At 43.4% G+C, this 18,182-nt stretch overlaps 1 protein-coding gene across 2 annotated transcripts in view; it reads left to right on the forward strand.

Annotated features, from left to right (window-relative positions):
* Positions 1 to 18,182, forward strand: part of sh3pxd2aa (SH3 and PX domains 2Aa) — a 140,306-nt gene that overhangs the window by 105,061 nt on the left and 17,063 nt on the right. For both annotated transcript variants that reach the window (XM_008278999.1, XM_008279001.1), the window contains exons 8-9: positions 4,886 to 4,999; positions 10,214 to 10,297. In XM_008278999.1, the coding sequence (XP_008277221.1) occupies positions 4,886 to 4,999; positions 10,214 to 10,297 (198 nt within the window). The remainder of the gene's footprint in view (positions 1 to 4,885; positions 5,000 to 10,213; positions 10,298 to 18,182) is intronic.

The following is an 18,182-nucleotide window of genomic DNA, read 5'->3' on the forward strand; positions in this document are numbered from 1 at the left end:
TGGAAACACACTAAAAAACAAACTTCTGATGGACATTTCTGAGTCCTCTCTCCTTCTTCGTGGAGCTGCAGGACTTTATATTGCAAAGAAAAACGAGCCCGTCGAGAGTAAAACAGTGACAGGAGCAGAAAAAAAAAAAAACTCCCAGAAACTGTTGGGAGAGTTAAAGCCGCTGTCTGGCCGCCGCTGTTCTAACCTGGCAGACGTCCAGTAGATGCTCGGGTTCGACAGCCTCCTCCTGAGTTTACGAGTGTTTGCACCGCGGCGATCGCTGCTCGTTACAGCGCCGGGCCTCCTCCACCGCGAGCTGTGGTGTAAGATTTAATTAGCGCCGTATAACTGCCACAACGTCAAATGCAATTTCACGTGAAGACTGCAGCCGAAGCAAAGCGGGCTCCCGAATCGATGCTGACGCCGTCCGAACTCTCCCAGGATGCTCCGCGGGAATCTGCAGAAAGCTCCGGCTGGACGGGCGACGTGCCTCGGCTTGAATCAGGTCCTGTGTTCGCTGCCAGGCTTGACCTACTGTGGTGGAAGTTCAGGGAGGTTCAGTGTGAAAGAAGGTGTTTTTATGGTGGTGGTTCAGGCTTCACTCTGCTCGTACGGTACACAGAGGGATGCAGGAGGCCGGACTGGATCCTCTGCTGGATCTGCTCACCGTCAGCCCAACAACACTCTACTGCTCCTCAGAGTTTTCTCAGCTTGTTAGCGTCAAAACACACCGACAATAACTGCCAGAAAAAAGTACTTTAACAAGTTTCTTCATGCAGATTCTGTTCTGAAGTTCCCCAGCGAGGAATCAATAAAGTTTGATCTTGTTTTATGGTGTCAAAGGGAATTAAAATATGAGAAACTGAGCTCGTCAAGCAGTGGAATCAAAGTGAACAGTGACCTTAAAGTAACCAGCAGTAATGCCAGCGATCAGGTCGTCGAGCTAAACGCACCAAATGCTTTAACTTTTTTAATAGATGTGTTGTTAAAGCAACTAATATACAAGACAGGGAGCAGCAAATCAGCAAAACAGACATTAAAGTCCAATTAATCCAGCAAAAGATACCAAATATTCCCTCATTTAAGCTGCTTACATTTAAAAAATGTACTCTTCTTTTGCTGCATGTTTGATTTTTCTCATCAGTCTCAGGGCAGATTAAACATGTCACGTTTTTAGCTTTCTGATCATTACAGGCTCATTAAGCAGTAAAAATAGCCACAGTGGCCAAATAATCATTAGCGTCTGCACTAAAAATGAGGAATGTGAACACAGCGATCAGTAGAAAGTCATTAAATAACCTGAAGGAGAGACAAGTTTAACTTTTTATTACAAATGATGCAAATAAATCTGATAGTCAAAGCAGACGTGGAAGTAAAAAGAATCATACAAATATTCACTCATTCTTAAATTCAGAAAATAACTTTGCTTTATGTTAGATTTTTTTCCCCCCTTTTTCATCGGATATTGACGATATAATCTTTTATTGCACGTTTTGCTATTTTCTAATGATAACAAACACAACGTGACCAAATAATCAGTCATTTCTGCACAAAAATAACCCAATTAAGTGTCCCAACAAATAAATCTGGTGTCAAAACAAGTAAAATAGGAGAAATTGAGCTTTAAATAGTTAAAACAGACATTAAAATATAATTAGTCACATGAAGGATCCCAATAATCAGTGGTTCAAGCTTCTCAAATGGCAAAAATCTGCTTTTTTTCTCTTTCGTATATGTTTGATTATTATCTTTGGATGTTATTTGTACTCTTTTCTGATAATTAAAGCTGCACCGTTTCTGATTTCTTCTTCTTACAGTAGGAAACACACCAACTCCTTCTCACTTTTACAGTTACTTTCTCCTCCTGATACAGCTCTGAGTAAAGGCATATTTTCCACATCGTTCATCCTACACATCGCTGCGAATGGTGTCATAAAAAACAGGGCGTGATGGGTTGATTCAGTCGCGCCACATCAGAACTCGCGTCCATGTAAATACGTTGGCGCTGCGATGACTTAACTGTTGGACTCATTTAGAGAAACTGAAGAAAAAAAAACTGTTTGTTGCCATTTTTGTTCTGTACCTCCACCCTGTTTTTTTTCACCTCTACTGTACTTACAAACAGTCTGAGCGCTTCAGACGGTCTAAGTCGTTGGATTTAGGGTGTGAACAGCAAACATATGGCGTGGTGTTAAAAAGCCCACAAACACTGGTCTAAAGCATTAGCGAAGCTGCTTCCTAAACATATTCTGCTGTTTTTGTTCTTTAAAAAGCACGATTCTGTGACATACTAGCTTATTCAGTCGGCTGTGATGCCAGTTTGTGCTCTATAACGTCTCGTGTATGGGTTTTTTAGTCAGATTTGACGCCACATCTTCTTTTCTTTTGCCGTTTTCCAACCCCACCACCACAAATGCTGTCGATTTTTTTGTAAACACACTCGTCAGTCGATGACACATGCTAGCTGTCAACAAATGTGATGGATGTAAATGCATTGGGGGGGTTTCGGTTCTTTTTCTGGTTTTGGTCGGCGCCCAAAGTGACATGTGTTTCTGCAATTGTGTCGAGTCGGTTCAGTTGGATGTTGTAACACAATATCGTCGATGCGACCGCAAAGTTTCTCGTCAGAGCGGGATGGATCCGCTACAGCTGCTGAGTCGGGGTGAAGCGAGGAGGGTTTCATCCAAGTGGAGAGCAGCAGTAATAAACAGGGGAAACCTTTCAAGCTTCCCCTAAAGACAAAAGATTTGTCAAATTTGGCATCGGAGAGTTGTGGAAGTTACTCAGCTAGGAATGAAAATCGAAAGTGTTGCCGAGAATCCCATGATGAGTCTCTAATGGCACCAAATCAGCCATCAAGCCATCTTTAGCCTCACAAGCAGTGTGAAGCCACTTACATGTACAATAAACTGCTGTTAACACATCTGAGCTTCCTTCTTGGCTTTTCCTTCAAACCCCAACAGGAGTTTGACGGCTGTAGTTTAAACTAGAGATGTTCTGGACGAGCTTTTTTTGCCCCACAATCCCATAGTAGTGATTTAATCCCAATCTAATGATTGGATAACTCACACCTCAAGTTCATTAAAGCTATTCAAATTAACCAACTGTATATGCTTGACAACTGAACAGCTCTGCGATGCGTTAAGGAAAAAACATTGCATTTCTGCATCCAATCTGTTCCTTAATGTTCTGGAGATGAAAGCTTGTTGTACAGCTCCAGTCGGACACTGTCTGAAATTAGGTGTTATACTTTAGGGTGTACTGTGGCTCCACAAGCTCCAAAATACGGAGAAAACCTGTATTCTCTACATGCATGTCAGAAAATGTATTGTTGATCAGCTGTAGTACCTGGTTGTTCCACCAGGTGGAGCCTCGTATTGTTTAATACTGTAGGGACCAGAGGAGGCGTCACTCAAGGCAGTTCATGCCAGCAAGCAGAGAGCATTGTGGGAGTTTAGCTAGCAACGGGCACCATGACGAAGACTTATGTGACGTGTAATGACCTCCAGCCAGAGAAGCTTCTAGTCTCCACTCAGTTCCTGCAGTGCAGCAAATCAAACAAAAAATTGTTTGGAAATAGTTAAAGCGTTTAAAGACAGTTTACCTAAAGTGAAACCAGGTGATTTTATCTACATGAGTGGAGCATTTTAAACATCAATATTAGCCGTTCCCTTGTGGTGCGGTTGTAAACTTGTGTTCTTGATTTCTCCGATTTGGAGCCACATATCTTGGTCATGTTACAGTGATCCGACCAGCGGAGCAGCAGTATAACTCATCTCGTACAGAGCGATGCAGCGTCTCTAAACCTCCTACAGTTCCGTCCTGCAGTTTCAGTCTCCGACGCTTCCCCCTCCTGTGTCTGGTTTAGAAGAGAACTTTCCAAGAAGGTGAAGCTCTGAGCCGCCGTGAGTCCTCGTCAGATCTCCGAGTCACGCTGATACGGACGAGATGTTTTACCGCCAAAACACTGCAGGAGCTTCTGTCCTGACTGTCGCATTTTACTGCAGTACAGAGACGAGTGAACAATGATGAGTAATTTCTACTGCGTGGTGTAAAAAAAAAAACTAAAAAAAATCAAGCAACTCTTACTGCCTCAAACCTCTGAACTCCTCGTAGCGTCTGGGTGGGTTTTTCGCTCACTGTGGGCTCATTTTTCACTGCGACACAAAGTCCTGCATCACTATGGAAACAACACAACCACGACTAGAATGACAGAGGATTTAGAAACGTCTGCGGTCCGAAGTTATGAAGCAATAAATCAGAAAGAAAAGAAAAGCATTGAATTATTTTGATTATTTATTTTGCAAAGATTTCTAAAAACCACAATCCTGGAAAGTGGTGCATCCTGTAGATAATTTACAGTTTTTATTTATTTACACACTCACCTGCGGTTCAATCCAACTCTTAGAACTTTTATCACACGATTGTTGGTCAAAGCAGAGTCACTCGTGGCTTCTCGGTTCATCTGAGGAGTCAAAAATTTTGTGTGTTTTTTACAGAATGTGGTTGAAACTTTATTTTAAATGAAACATGTAGAATGAAGGGATTTCGATGGAATATCACAGTTTTAAAGTTAAATTTGGTGAATTTTTCAGACAAAGCTGCACATGATTAGTTCATGACAGATATTTTTTTCTGTTTTCACAGTTTCTGGCTCTGACAATGATGTCATTTTGGCAATTTAAAGTTTATTTTTGAAGACAACGTGTCGTTTCTGTTTTCGGTTTCTCTCCCGAGACTGAAATAAACACAACATGAGCACAGAATCATCTCAGCACTAATCCTAACAGTGGATTGTTGTATCTTCATGGCAATGAAACAGATTTTTTAAACACTAACAACATGATTTGCTGCTTTGATGCTGACGTGTTCGTCTCTTCGTGTCTCCTTCCAGGTTGGTGGTTCGTCAGCACATCGGAGGAGCAGGGTTGGGTTCCAGCTACGTACCTGGACTCCCAGAATGGAACCAGAGACGACCTGGATCTGGGCACATCCAGGACCGGGGAAGGTTAGTTCACACGGCTTTATTAAATCCATAAACCACGAGGGAGACAAGCTGCTTGTTCTGTGATTTCTCTTTGTCCCTTTTCAATCCAGCGCTGACAAGACAGAAAACAAACACTCACACTAAAAGTCAGTGCTGGACACAAACGTGCACACAAACACACTTCCAGCCACACATGAGGAACCTTGGAGACCACAGCACCACGGCGAAGCGGTACCAGACCGCAGCCAAAAGGGGTTGCAATACTTTGGCACTGCAGAAAATTCCTTTCACTCCCCCGGGAGGCTGCAGCAGGAGCCTCGTTTTGTTGTGACCCTTCCTCCCCAGTGTTTAGTCTGACTGCGTTTCATCACCGTGCCATGATGGAGACAAATAACGTGCAAACACGCAGCTACGCGCGCACGCCAACGAATCCGTGCGAGCGTTTATTTACGGCCACGTGTGGCGAAGAAACAGAGACGTTTGCGATGGTTTATTATCCGGCAACACATGCAAACCTCCTCGCTCCGGTGCACATTCTGCAACGCTAACGCTCTGCTGGAGAGATGACAGCTCCTGCACAGCTGCCACACTCGCTCTTATTTGCTGTTCTCATTCTTTTTGTGGAGGTTTTTTTTTTAATTTTTTATTCTCTTCACACACTTCATAGATGTTGCCAGTAACAGCGAAACCTCCAATAACCCCGCAAAGCCGGAGATGAAACAACAGTTTAATGAATATGAAAGCGTCGGTTGCCTGCTGATTTAATGGCTTTTTGTTTGTTCTGGACGTCGTTGTCGCTCAGATATATGTTATACGTCGTGATCGAGCACCTACACCTCTTTATTTCGGCTCATTTGTGCAGCTTCGCCCGTTATTATGACAACAGTTTGGATAGAGGAAGCTTTTTCCTGCCGTTTAAAAAAACATGTCACAGAAAGAAAACAACACCTACAAGGTTAAATTACACTCTGCTTTTAAAAAATGTCCTTATTCAGGTGGTTTTTGTTTGGCCTGAAATGACCCAATCACAATAATCAGCAGCACACATGGAAACAGCTGCATGGCAACGCACGTCTACCGCTGCGGTGGATCGCTGTTGTTTCTCACTGCAGCAGGTTCATTCTAGTTTATTTCAGCGATATCGTGGTTCTGTGGCCACTTTACACTCCTCGTCTCTGCTGTTTTCCAGGTCGGAAACGGCTAATTTCTGAAAAAAATGTAAAGATTCATGCGCTAATCTGCCGGGAGCTCCCACTAGCTGCCCTCGTGTTTGCTGTTTTTCTGTTGTTTTGTGCGATTGCTCGTTTCTCTGAACAACAGAGGTGGAGAATGCAAAGTTAAAACGATTCATAGGGATACAGAACACATTTTCTCATAAGTATGTAGGTACACAGGTGATGGCAAGAAATCTACATGATTAAAAAGTCAAATTCTATGACAATTCTTCTGACAGTGGATGTGCAATACTTTCTCATTGCCACAACACGCATGTTTGATCAGGACGGTCTCTATTTTTACACTCGTTACCCGTTAGCGACGGCGACCTCCAGCACAAGCCGTCTTCCGGTGGAGCGGAGGTCAAGCTCAGGACTCGTCAACAGATTTGTTTTCATTTTTCAGTCACTCTGTAGTTCGGTTTAGAGAAAAAAACGATCCTGGTTTGGGTTAAAATAAAAGCCTTTCCCAATGCTAACCACATGTTAGGAGGCAAACTTGGTCCAATCTGCCACAGTTAAGAGTCCTGACTCATCGGATTCGTTCCCTGAAAAGCGGCAGCAGAAAACATTTCGGCTGCATCGGAGGTTCAGATGTTTTGTAGAATCCTGCCTCGCGTCCGGCCAAACGCCGTTCGGTGCAGTTTGACCGTGCAGCTGTGCGGCTTTTTGCTGACTGAGTTTCTTCAGGTGGAATTTCCAACTAATAGCCGAAGGTCTGAGCGGTTAAAGGGAAAGTCCACCTCTGATGCACTGAGTTCATGTTTATTAGGAAGATAAAATAAGACAATTTAGGATGAGATGCTTTAAGACAGAATAAGATAATGCAAGATAAGATAAAACAGGATAAGATACACGTGGTTTTTTTGGGCTTTGTTTGTTAAAATACATCTTTTTTTAGTTACCACACAGTTGTTGTCTCACTGTTTGTCTGTAACAACAGATAAAACAAACTTTATTGTCCTCTGCTTGGGGCAGCAGTGCAAATCCTCCAGCTCTGAGCGACCACAGATAGTCGGATATAACGCACAACTTGGCACAGAAAGAAAACAAACATGTATAAAACCACATATTAAAACATTCCTATCTACACTGTACATATACATCCACGCATGTAAGCAACCTCTCGCACCTGGTTTAAATCAGAAAGATAAATAATCATGAATCCAGAGATTAAAACTAGCTTGTTGAGCAGCAAGATGGAAGTTATTTGCTCTTATATTTGCAAGCTTTGTAATGTCATGTAACAGGTTCTTTCCTCTGCATCACTTCTGTTGTTTTTACTTTAGACTTTAGATGCTGCCATGTTGCGTCTCCAGTGGTGCCATGATCTCACACCAACCTGGCATGCAGATAAACTCCTTTTTTTTCACTGTGGAAATTCCTGAGCTGCACATATGTAAATGCACCCATCGTCTTCCTCCTCCTCCTCCGTCCGTCGGCGGCCCCACCGTTTTCCCATTAGGCCCGCCGTCTTTGTGTTTGCACACATCGTCACTTCTCATTGCGGATCTTCCCCCCCCCGCCTCCTCGCCGCTCGCTGTCGTCTCTTACATCTCATTATCTCGGCGTGGTCTGTAACCTAATTCCACCGACAGCTCGGCTCGCTGGAGAGGAACCGACAGGCCGGCCCCGCTGAAATTACCCCGAAATAACATTTCCCTTTGTGCCTTCCCATAGCTGATATTTCAATTAGGAGGTCAAACGGGAGAGGAGGGTGGCGCTCGGCGGGACGGATGAGGAGGAAGGGAAGGAATCAAAAGCGAGAGGAAATGACAAGTAGCAGAGGCGAAACCGAGGCGAGGAGGGCGGATGTCGAGCGGGAGGAATGATGGAGAGATAAGAGAGGACAGAAGAAGGAATTAGATTACCGCCGTCGAAAGATGGATGGAAGACAAGTGCTGCTTCCATCCATCCTTCCCCTCATTAATGTGTGCGCTGCTCATGCGGCCTCAGAAGAAACACGAGAATGACTCATCGTATTATGACTGCTGCTTCATCACACGGGCTCTGAATCAATAAGGAGCGAACGAGGTTAAGAGTTCAGCGCACAACAGCTACATAACGTTAACGGTCCCGCGGAGATCAATACGGGCCGTGATGCTGGCTGATCTGGACTCTGTAGTAACATTAGCAGACTGGTTGGACAGGTATCAAGAGCGAGGCCCCGCAAAAAAAATCTCTGTCTCGTGTTTACTTTAACCTTTCGTATGCTTGAATACCCTACAAAAAAAGTTGACTCCCCGTCAGAAACAGGTTCTTGCTGGTTTTAGACTCGATAAGATGCAAGTTTGTAGATGTAGAAATGGATCCAAGCAACAGCATCAGGTGCTCAGAACAGCTTCTTGTTGATACCAGCTATGTCTTGCTCTACCTGAATTAATCGGTATGCAAAGTTGGGTTCGACTGTCAGAAATCTGATGTAGATTTGTCTGGTCCCCTCGTGCTGCGATACTCTGCTCCCAGTGCACCAATGGATCGGTTAAACAGTGTCAAAACGTTGATCCTTCAACTTGAATTTCATCTTGGGTCGGTGGGGAACATCGATCGTGTTGTTGTGGCCCAAAAAAAACAACCTTTGTGAGGTTATTTGCACTAAACGTTCCCCCTCAGACACCTCAGGATGTTACAGTAGAATTCTGCCATGACAGTCCGACCTTTGGGGATGAATCTCGGGGAAACATCCTGATGCTCCTCTTCCGGTTCTGTCATCTGCAGCTCTTCTACTTTGAACACTGCTGTTTCTTCTCTTGCTGGTAGCTGCAGAACCCTCCTCTGGTCACCGTGAGGATTCCTGGTGTCTGAACTTTTAGCAGCTGCTACTACTACTACGACTACTCATATTGCACCGTGAACCATCTCAAAGCTTTCTGTCAACCCAAGAGAGGAACAAAACTTCCACCCAGAACGTTTTGCTAGTGCAGCGGGTATAGCATGCTAGCAGGGTTAGCCGCACAGATGCATGCACAACATATGAACTCTCGCTGCACGTGGCTCAGGTGGTGCAGCAGGTTGTCCACTGGTCGCCGGGTTCGCTGTTCGATCCTCGACCCCTCCGTGTGCTGAAGTGTCCGTGGGCAAGTCCCTGAACCTTAAGTTGCTCCCAGTGTGAATGGAAAAGATGCTACAGAATGCCAACCGCCTGCACATTGAGTAACATTGCTTTGATTTAGCATTGATTTGTAGTAGGTAGGGTAGAAACTGAAACTTCTCCGTCTTGTATCACTAATTCTTCTGGCCATTTATTATGATTTGCTCGTTTTTTTCTGCTTCTATGACGAGGTGGTGTTGGGTAGGGAAGTCGTGATGAGTGTAGATCTACAGGTTTACTGTTTATTGCCGTTAGCTTCTGCAAGTATTAAATAATCTGCAGCTGCACTAACGAAGGCTCCTGCTGGTCGGTCTAGACTCTGAAATGATCGTTTCCCTGCAGCAAAAAGTGAAGCAAAGTGCTTTTAGTGCCTGTGACAAGGCAGCAGGAAAGACTTCAGGACAGTTAGCAGCTGGATGAATCTCCTTCGTTTAGCCACTAATTCATGGCCTGAATGTTCTGGTTTCCCCTCAGACGAGCTAATTCCTCTTCCTCAGTCTGTAACAGAGCTGTGCAGGTTTAGCTTGTACACTTTTTAGCTTCACCTTGTGTTGTCTCTGGTCAGACGTTTAAAAAAAATCCCTAAAATCGACTAAAATTACCAATTCAGTCCAGCCTGCGTACGCAACGTAATCAATGCACCAACAAAGACAGGATGCGCTCTCTAATAAATGCTGCTACTGAGTGGTTTATTTAAAATCCCTGCTTTTAAAAGTGAGGAAATCAGGCCTTTAGTGGTTAATCCTTGTTTTTAACTCCACACACTGTGCATCTAACCGGGTCTAAAATCCTTCATGTTGACCTTTAGACGCTGTTTGAGACTATTTTGCTGCAGCTAACAACAGCTTTGCTTCTTACACTAACTCCTGATTTTTTTGTTTTCTCCTTTGGTTGCTCCTCTTCCTCCTCTTCCTCCTCATCTTCATGTAGTTACTAAGCGCCGTAAGGCCCATCTGAAGAGGCTGGACCGCCGCTGGACCCTCGGTGGGATCGTGAACCGGCAGCAGAGCAGAGGTGAACACGAGAACACACGACTCACATGGACGAGCAGACGAACCCACGCATGTTCCCACCGGGACTCGTGTGCTGAGTCATGTTTTTATCCACGAAGCAGCAAACATGAACATAATGTGCGCAGTGCAGATTGTTAGCATGTAAGCAGGATGCATCCATACATGAAAAACAACCAAGAATACTACAGAACCTTTACTGCTCACATGTGCACCTACAAACCGTTTTTTCACCTTTTCAGCTGCATTTTAAAGTTCTCCTGACCAAACAGATCTGATTTAAAGGTTTTTACGAGAGCTGTAGCTGAATTCTGCTCTAAAAATTTTCTGCTAAGTTATATTTGATTGATATTGATACATGTCTTATAATCAGGCTTTTTCCTGACTCAGAATGACCTTTTGGTGTTCGATCGGTCTGTGTACAGTTAATACGGAGCCCCAGGAGGGTCACAGCGAGAATTCTTTTGATTTGCATTCCTTCAAAATACGTCCGAGATTCCTTCTGATGTTGCAGAAAGTGAAAATAATGAAACAGTGACGCGTTTATTTGTCAGAAAATCTCCAACAGCATCCAGAGGCTGGTTGTGATGGTGAAGCTGGTCGGATCTCTGGATATGTGCGGTTACTGTTTGGTTTTTGACTGCTACTGCGGTTCAGTTTGAACCTTCTATGACAGATTAATTTATGTCAGAGTTCAGAAATGCAGCAAAACTATCACTGCTGCTGTATGCAGTTGGTGTTGTTTCAGGGGAATCCTACACTATTGCATTGTCCTCAAAAAATTCTCTCCTTGACTTTCACGGAAGTCGTCCATGTTCCTTTATTTAACAGAAATCTGCATTTTCTAACAAAAGTGTCTAATATGCTTTAGTAAATAAAAGCCTAATCATCAAAACTGGTTAAAAAAATACACAATTTAAGCCCCAGTTCTTATTATGTTGTGATTTTCTGTCAGTGCTGACTAAAACCTAAACCAAAAAAAAGTACCAGAAGTTCCTGTGCAAGCAAATTGCAAACACTAATATATCGGTAGCTCGGCTTAAATGGTTAATTCGAAACTCTTTAAAGTAAATGTAAAACTATTTTGAGAAAATAAATGCAAAAAGACCACGACCTGTGTATTTCTGAACTGTGCAATTAAACTGTTAACCGTTTCTCATAATGTTCATGTTCAGAAATCAGGGCTGGATGATGCAACGTAGCAGCTCTTAGCATGACGTCCTCCCGCTAACATGATGAAAACCAGACTGCTTCAGCATCAGGGCTCCTCGGTAACGCCGGTAACTTTGCATGAGGTGCAACATGAGCATCGTTTTCATGCAACATTTGCCAACATTAATGCACAAAATGTCATATTGGCCTCATTTTCTGAGAGAAATCCATAAAAAAATACCCTATGATCATCGTTTATGTGCAACAATAATGTGACTCGGAGGAGGACAGTAGGTATAGGTTTGGATTTAGTGTCTCCTGAGTGAGCTGGATTCTGGTTCTGCTGCAGTAAAGCTGCCTGACATCCGTTCTCGGTCTGTGATGTTTTCTCAGAACAACATTTATAGATTTAAATCTGTCGAGTCCAGTCATTTCTCACTGGTTATGAGCTCTACATCAACAGCCTTCAGGGATTCATTCATTATTTTTGGCAGCAGACGGATCAGGCTACCCGTTTTTAAAACATTTTAACTTTTATCCAACCGTATGGAGACGACTGGGTAGAACTTATTTAGCTAAACGTTGACTTAAACTAACTGACCTAACTATTACAAATAACGATTTAATCTGCAGCTGATTCATAGATCATTTAGCCTCATAATGCTGCAGGTAGAGTCATAATGCGCATCTCTGGGACCAATCGATTAGTTACGTACGATTAGCTCCTTCTTCGGTTGGCTGCAGCAGCTCTTGATTTTACACTTTCAAAACCATAATGTCGGCTCATTTCATATAAATGTGTGTCATGAAAGTCAGCTACCCACACACATCTGCACATACAGTAAAAGTTAAACCTACAGTCCCACTCTGAGCCCCTCTCGTGGCCTCTCCCCGCTCTGCTCTCACATATTTTGCGGCCACACGGTAAACAACTTCATTTACATGCCGGCTGCTCCGCCAACAACAACTGGGCCCTGCTATCTGCCAGCAGCGGCAGCAGCAGCAGCAGCAGCAGCAGCATATTGGGTGGGCATGAGTCAGCGCTGACAGTAAAATCTCAAATCTCACTCCATCAAACGTGGAACGCTCCTCGGCTCACACCGAGCAACAAAATAATTGGACCGCATTAAACAGATTTGGATAATTAAGCCTGTTTGGCCTCCGAAACGCAACAACCTTGACGGCCACCGAATGTAAATGATTGTGTAACTCTGCTGCCGCTTAATTAGAGCGAGCTCCCTTCGCTTTAAAATGCCGTTAATGACTTTCACATTTCGCTCGTAATAAAAAACGTGCTTTTAATTTCTTTTTTTCTTTTTTTTTTTTGCTTTTAAAGCTGCAAAAGAGACGCGAGCGAATGTCTGAGAGGAACACGAGCGTCACTTTCCGCTACAAACTTTTCCTCAGACTGTCTGCGAGGCACCTGTCTGGTCCCAGGATCAGCCTAAAAGACGCCTCGTAGAATTGCTTCGCTTATGGAGGCTGCTGCTGGACCTCTTTGTTTCTCGTTATCATAATGCAGCCAGACCAGCAGGCAGCAGCACAAGCATTAATGATTAATCAGACGAGAGCGATTACAGGGTAAACTCAGGTTAAATGTGCTGTTTTTCTACTCTGAAGTCTGCACAATGGCTTACGGTACACAAAGCGCACGCACACAGTGGCGTACAGCAGATATATATTTATATATCCAACATCCTGCCCTGAAAATATGAAAAGATTGCTGCTGTGTATATGCAGCGTGCACGGTATCTCTGCAGGAGCTTAACGAGAAGAGCAAGTTCAGCCAAAAAGTCACAGAATTTTTCTAATCTGACTGTTGGTAGCAGCTCAGTCGCTAATAGCTCCACAGTTGCGTCAAGGAGTGAAGAATTTTTTGTTTTTTGCAGAATCTAGCTCGAGCAAATTGTTTATTTTTGGCAAATTTATGAGTCAGACATGTCAATAAAAGTGATTTCCATGGAAAGTCCCAATTTGAAGCTTTACCGATGGAATGGCGCCTGACAAATGACCGTCAGAATGTTCAACATCCAGTTATTCCTTCTGTTTATACAGCTTCCGTCTCTGATGAACGGTGTTATTTTGGTGTTTCTTAAACACAGCGTGCCTTTGAAAGGGGTTACAGGACACAAAACATGGACATTCTGCATTAAAAATATTAAAACATTGCTGCAAGAGCGTTACCAAACTAGATACGTCTCCCAGAAGCGCAAGTTCAGCCAAAAAGTCACAGAATTTTTCTAATCTGACTGTTGGTAGCAGCTCAGTCGCTAATAGCTCCACAGTTGCGTCAAGGAGTGAAGAATTTTTTGTTTTTTGCAGAATCTGGTTAGAGCTAATTGTTAATTTTCTATCAAATTTAGAAGTCAAACATGTCAATAAAAGTGATTCAGCTTCACTGGTGGAATGGCAAATGAGTAGTTCAAAGACCGTCAGAATGTTCAACATCCAGTGATTCCTTCTGTTTATATAGTTTCTGGCTCTAATGAATGGTGTATTTTTTAAATTTAGCATGCCTTTGGAACTGGGCTACAGTACACAAAGCATGCACACAGTGATGTATAGCAACATATATATCCAACAGCCTGCACTGAAAATAATAAAGGATCACCGCTGTTCATATGCAGCGTGCACAGTAGCTCTGCAGGAGAGTTACCTAACTAGATACGTCTCCCAGAAGAGCTAAAGTTTGGCCCCAATGAGCCGATGGAAAGTGTGAAAGTGGGGCAGCAGCCCAATCTGCAGACTGGTTTTAATCAGGCAGCCCTCGGCCTCTGCAGAGCTCGGATGAGTCACCCGGCTAGCTGTCGCCACCAGAGAATGAGGGCATGAAACCTCTTCGGAAGCCGAGTTTGCTGAGCTCCAGCGCTCGCTCTTTTAAGACACCTAGCTCCCCGCTTTTATTGGGTGGAGGTGCTATTTCGGCTCGCATTGTTCTGTAGCTTTATTTAAACCGCCACAGACTCGGTTTGTGTGGCGTGAGGCGCTGGAGCGGCTGTTTTCACTTTCTTTAAAATGTTTTTGAACAGTGTGCTGGATTTTCGACCAGGTGAAGTCGGTGGACAAACTGCACCACAAAACTAGGGCGTCTGAAAGGTCCAGGTTTACTGCATGAAAAGTGGTCGATGCTGATTTGATTGAAAAATTTGTTGGAGATTATTCACCAGAAAACATCCTTTAGACTCTGATCAGTCAGTCCGTCGCAGTTCGCATCATCTGCAGCCACTTAGAAAAGAACACTTTTTCATTTTGTACAACTTAGTTTTACTCACATCCCTGCACAATGTGGACTGATAGGATTTGGATTTTAACCCTCTGAATTCCAAGCAGTTTCTGTTTTATTATTTTGCTCCTGTCACATTTTTTTTTCTCACCGTGGGTTCATTTTTCTCTGCAACATAAAGTCCTGCAGCTCTGTGGAAACAGAACAACCAAGAGGAAGAAGAAGAGAGAATTCAGGAATGTCTTCTGTGCAGAATGACGCAGTTAGAACGACATAAATCATGAAGAAAAAATGTACAAAAATATACCAATACTGGAAAAATGGTGACTCTACATACTATAGATAGGTTTTGTTTCCATCCTCGTCTCCTCTCTGGTCTGTGCCTGCAGTTCAGCCGAAAAATCCCAGATTTTTTGTTAAACGACTGTTGGTCACAGCTGAGTCACTGATGGCTCCACAGGTGCGTCAAGGAGTGCAGAATTTTTTGGTTTTGACAGAATCTGGTTAGTTTAAAGTGTCTGCTTTTGGCAAATTTAGAAATGAGACGTAGAATGAATAGTTCACGGACCATCGGAGGATTAAATATCCAATGATTCCTTCTGATTTTACAGTTTCTAGATCTGATAAATGAGTTGTTTGATTCAAATATACAAATAACTTCAAAGCTGACTTGAATGAAGAGGTTCCTTCTGTCAAGTTTTGTGCAAATAGGTGTAAAAAAGAACCACAAACTAAACCAAAACTGGGGCCAGAAAGCACCTCATCATTGAGAGGCTCATTTTCTAGCCTGTAGCCTGTTAACAGAGTTATTCCTACAATGTCGTCACGTAGAAATGCCTCATTATTAATTGTATTACAAGCTGCATACATGTACCAATCACAGGGTAGATCATATCCTGCTTTATTATCTAATTTCCCCTAAAATGGACCAGGTTTTACTCAATGAACATCATGCTGTATCGAAGGAGACTTGAAACAAGCCTAAACAAACGAGGAAGAGGTTTTCCGAAGTCATACATCAACTTTGCTCGTCCTCTCATCTGGACAATCCTGGAAAAACCTCCACGGCTCCTGTGAGAAACACAACAAACACGAGTTGTTGGTAAATCTGTCCAGTGGGGAGCAGATCCGTCCAGAGGAAACCAGGAGTGACGGTTTATTTACGGTACGACGCTGAACTCTTTTCCGTTGGCCCGTAGCTCCTTAAGGGCGACCCGTAGCGAGCTTTCCGAACCTTTTAAGAAACGCAGAGTCCAACTTTCCAAACACAAGAAAAAAAAAAAAAAGCTTACCGGAGACGAGGAGGCATCCCACCTAGAAGGACCTGGAGACTTTTCTAAACCACATCTGAGAAATGAGCTTCTTCAGCCTCTAATGTCAGAGCTCTGGTACCTCACGTGAAATCAGCAGGGAAAAAAATAATCACATGTAGATCATCGACTCGTCAGAGATGGTATCCTAAGAGCTTAAGGCTGATTTAGTTTTCAGAGAACCAGAGGAGTCATTAGAAGCTCTTGATCCGGTTGCATTTTTCCTCTCTGTTGGTTCTTTTTTTTTTAAAGTCGTGCACCTCTGAGGAAACAGAACAACCAGAACTTTACGAAAAGAGAACTCAGGAATGTCTTCTGTGCAGTTTGACAAACTTAGACAGAAATCATAAACAACTATTTTTAATTTCATAAGAACTGAAAATAACCTGGAATCAGCATGTACGACATTTTTCCAACAGCTGTTATACATCCTAGAAAAAAAAAAACAGACTGGTGGCTTCACACATATTTTACTGTTAATGTTTTGTTTCTCTGCTTGTTTTCTGTCTGCTCTGTGGCAACACGGCCTGCAGCTCAACTGAATTTTTGCCACATGACTGTTTGTTGCAGCTTCGTCACTAATAGCTTAATGGCTGTAAAGAGGACTGCAGAATTTTTTGCTTTTTACAGAATCTCTCTGAAGCAAACGGTTTATTTTTGGCAGATTTTTAAAGATTATTAAGCCGAGGTTTAGTTAATTTTCCCGACGAAACTCAAAGTCGCACATGATTGATTCATAGGTCAGGGGAAAGCTGCAAATATAGTATTTTTATCTGCTTTTACAGCTTCTTTCTATGAGAAAAATGGTTTGATTTTGGTGATTTAAAAAAAAAAAGAAAAGCCAACGTGCTGTCCAAAGTCGGCTGCAGGTTTTTTGGGTTCAGAGAGTTAAAGCACATCTGCTCCGGCTTCACTTTTCATCCGTCTTTCATATACAGTCAATGGTTTCTGCACATGTTTGTAGTTGAAAGAGGCTCACAGGTACTTAAATCTCCAAAAAAAACATGAAGACTGGTTGGACGGACAGCTTTGCAGGAGGCTCTGCTGCGCAACATGTTTCAGCTCCCAGAGACTCCGCAGAAATGTTTGAATGAGTCACATTGATTAAATCCTCGCAGAAGGTCACCGAGGATTTGGGAGAAACTGAGGACAGAAGAGTTTCACAGCGTTGCTGCAAACAAGCTGCTGGACCAGAAGCTCTTTTTCCACCATCAAAAAATAGTCTCGCCATGAAATCTGCAGCTGCTGCTCGCCCAAGTCATGTCCAACTTTTTTTTTTTTTTTTTTATTGTGGATTTTCCAACTTTTCTGCTTTGTGACAGCATCGCTTTGTGTCAACACGCTGCCTCGACTCGTTTCACTCAGACCCGGATCCAACCGACACCTGAGTTTGCTTTGGGGAATATAGAAAGTTCCAGCGCAGTTATGATAACAAAAAATCCACCTTTCTTATCTGCCCGCTGTCTCGTCATCCCCGTTTTTCTCCCTCTTTGCTTTGTGAGCCGAGGCACCGCTGTCCCGGCCTGATAATGCACGGCTCAGCCGGCGATAAGAATTGGGTGAGTGAGGTTTTACAGCTCCGCGCAGACACTTGAGATACAGTTTGATTTAGCGGCGCTGGCGGAGGACAAAAAACAAAGAGCGTAAAGATTTATGTGCTCGCAGGATGTAATTTGCTAATGGAAGAAAGCGGTCGTTTCTGTTCCTCGTTGCTGACGCAGATTTCTTTTTACCTTTGAGATGAGATTGAATCACAGCTCGCGTTCCTCTCGTTGGCTCGGAGTCGGGTCAGGAAGCCTCGACCTCTCCGGGGGGTCGACCGGCCGCGGCCTCTCGCTCGCAGCAGGTCGCTAATAATCTGATTTATAGACGCGACTCGTCCCCGCAGAGCTGCCGGCTCGTGTGCGGCTCGCGGAAAGCAAACACAGATGTGATTAATAGACGTGATTAATTCAATCTCTCGTCTCGTGTGCCAGTCCTCGGGGAGTCGAACACATGACGCGTTAGCTCCGTTCTTTCACACGCAGCGAGAGGTTTTGTCAACGCAGCGGCAGGGTTTGGTGGAAACAGATTACAGATCACTTCTGTTCACGACTTCACCAGTGTTTGTTTTTGGATTTTAATGATGATTTATGGATGCTGGAGTTTTTATTCCTTTTTTATTTACATTGAATTTTTTTTGTAACACGTGCGTCATCCCATCA

This window comes from Stegastes partitus, unplaced genomic scaffold, assembly GCF_000690725.1.
Source record: "Stegastes partitus isolate 25-593 unplaced genomic scaffold, Stegastes_partitus-1.0.2 Scaffold141, whole genome shotgun sequence".
Lineage (NCBI taxonomy): Eukaryota > Metazoa > Chordata > Actinopteri > Pomacentridae > Stegastes > Stegastes partitus.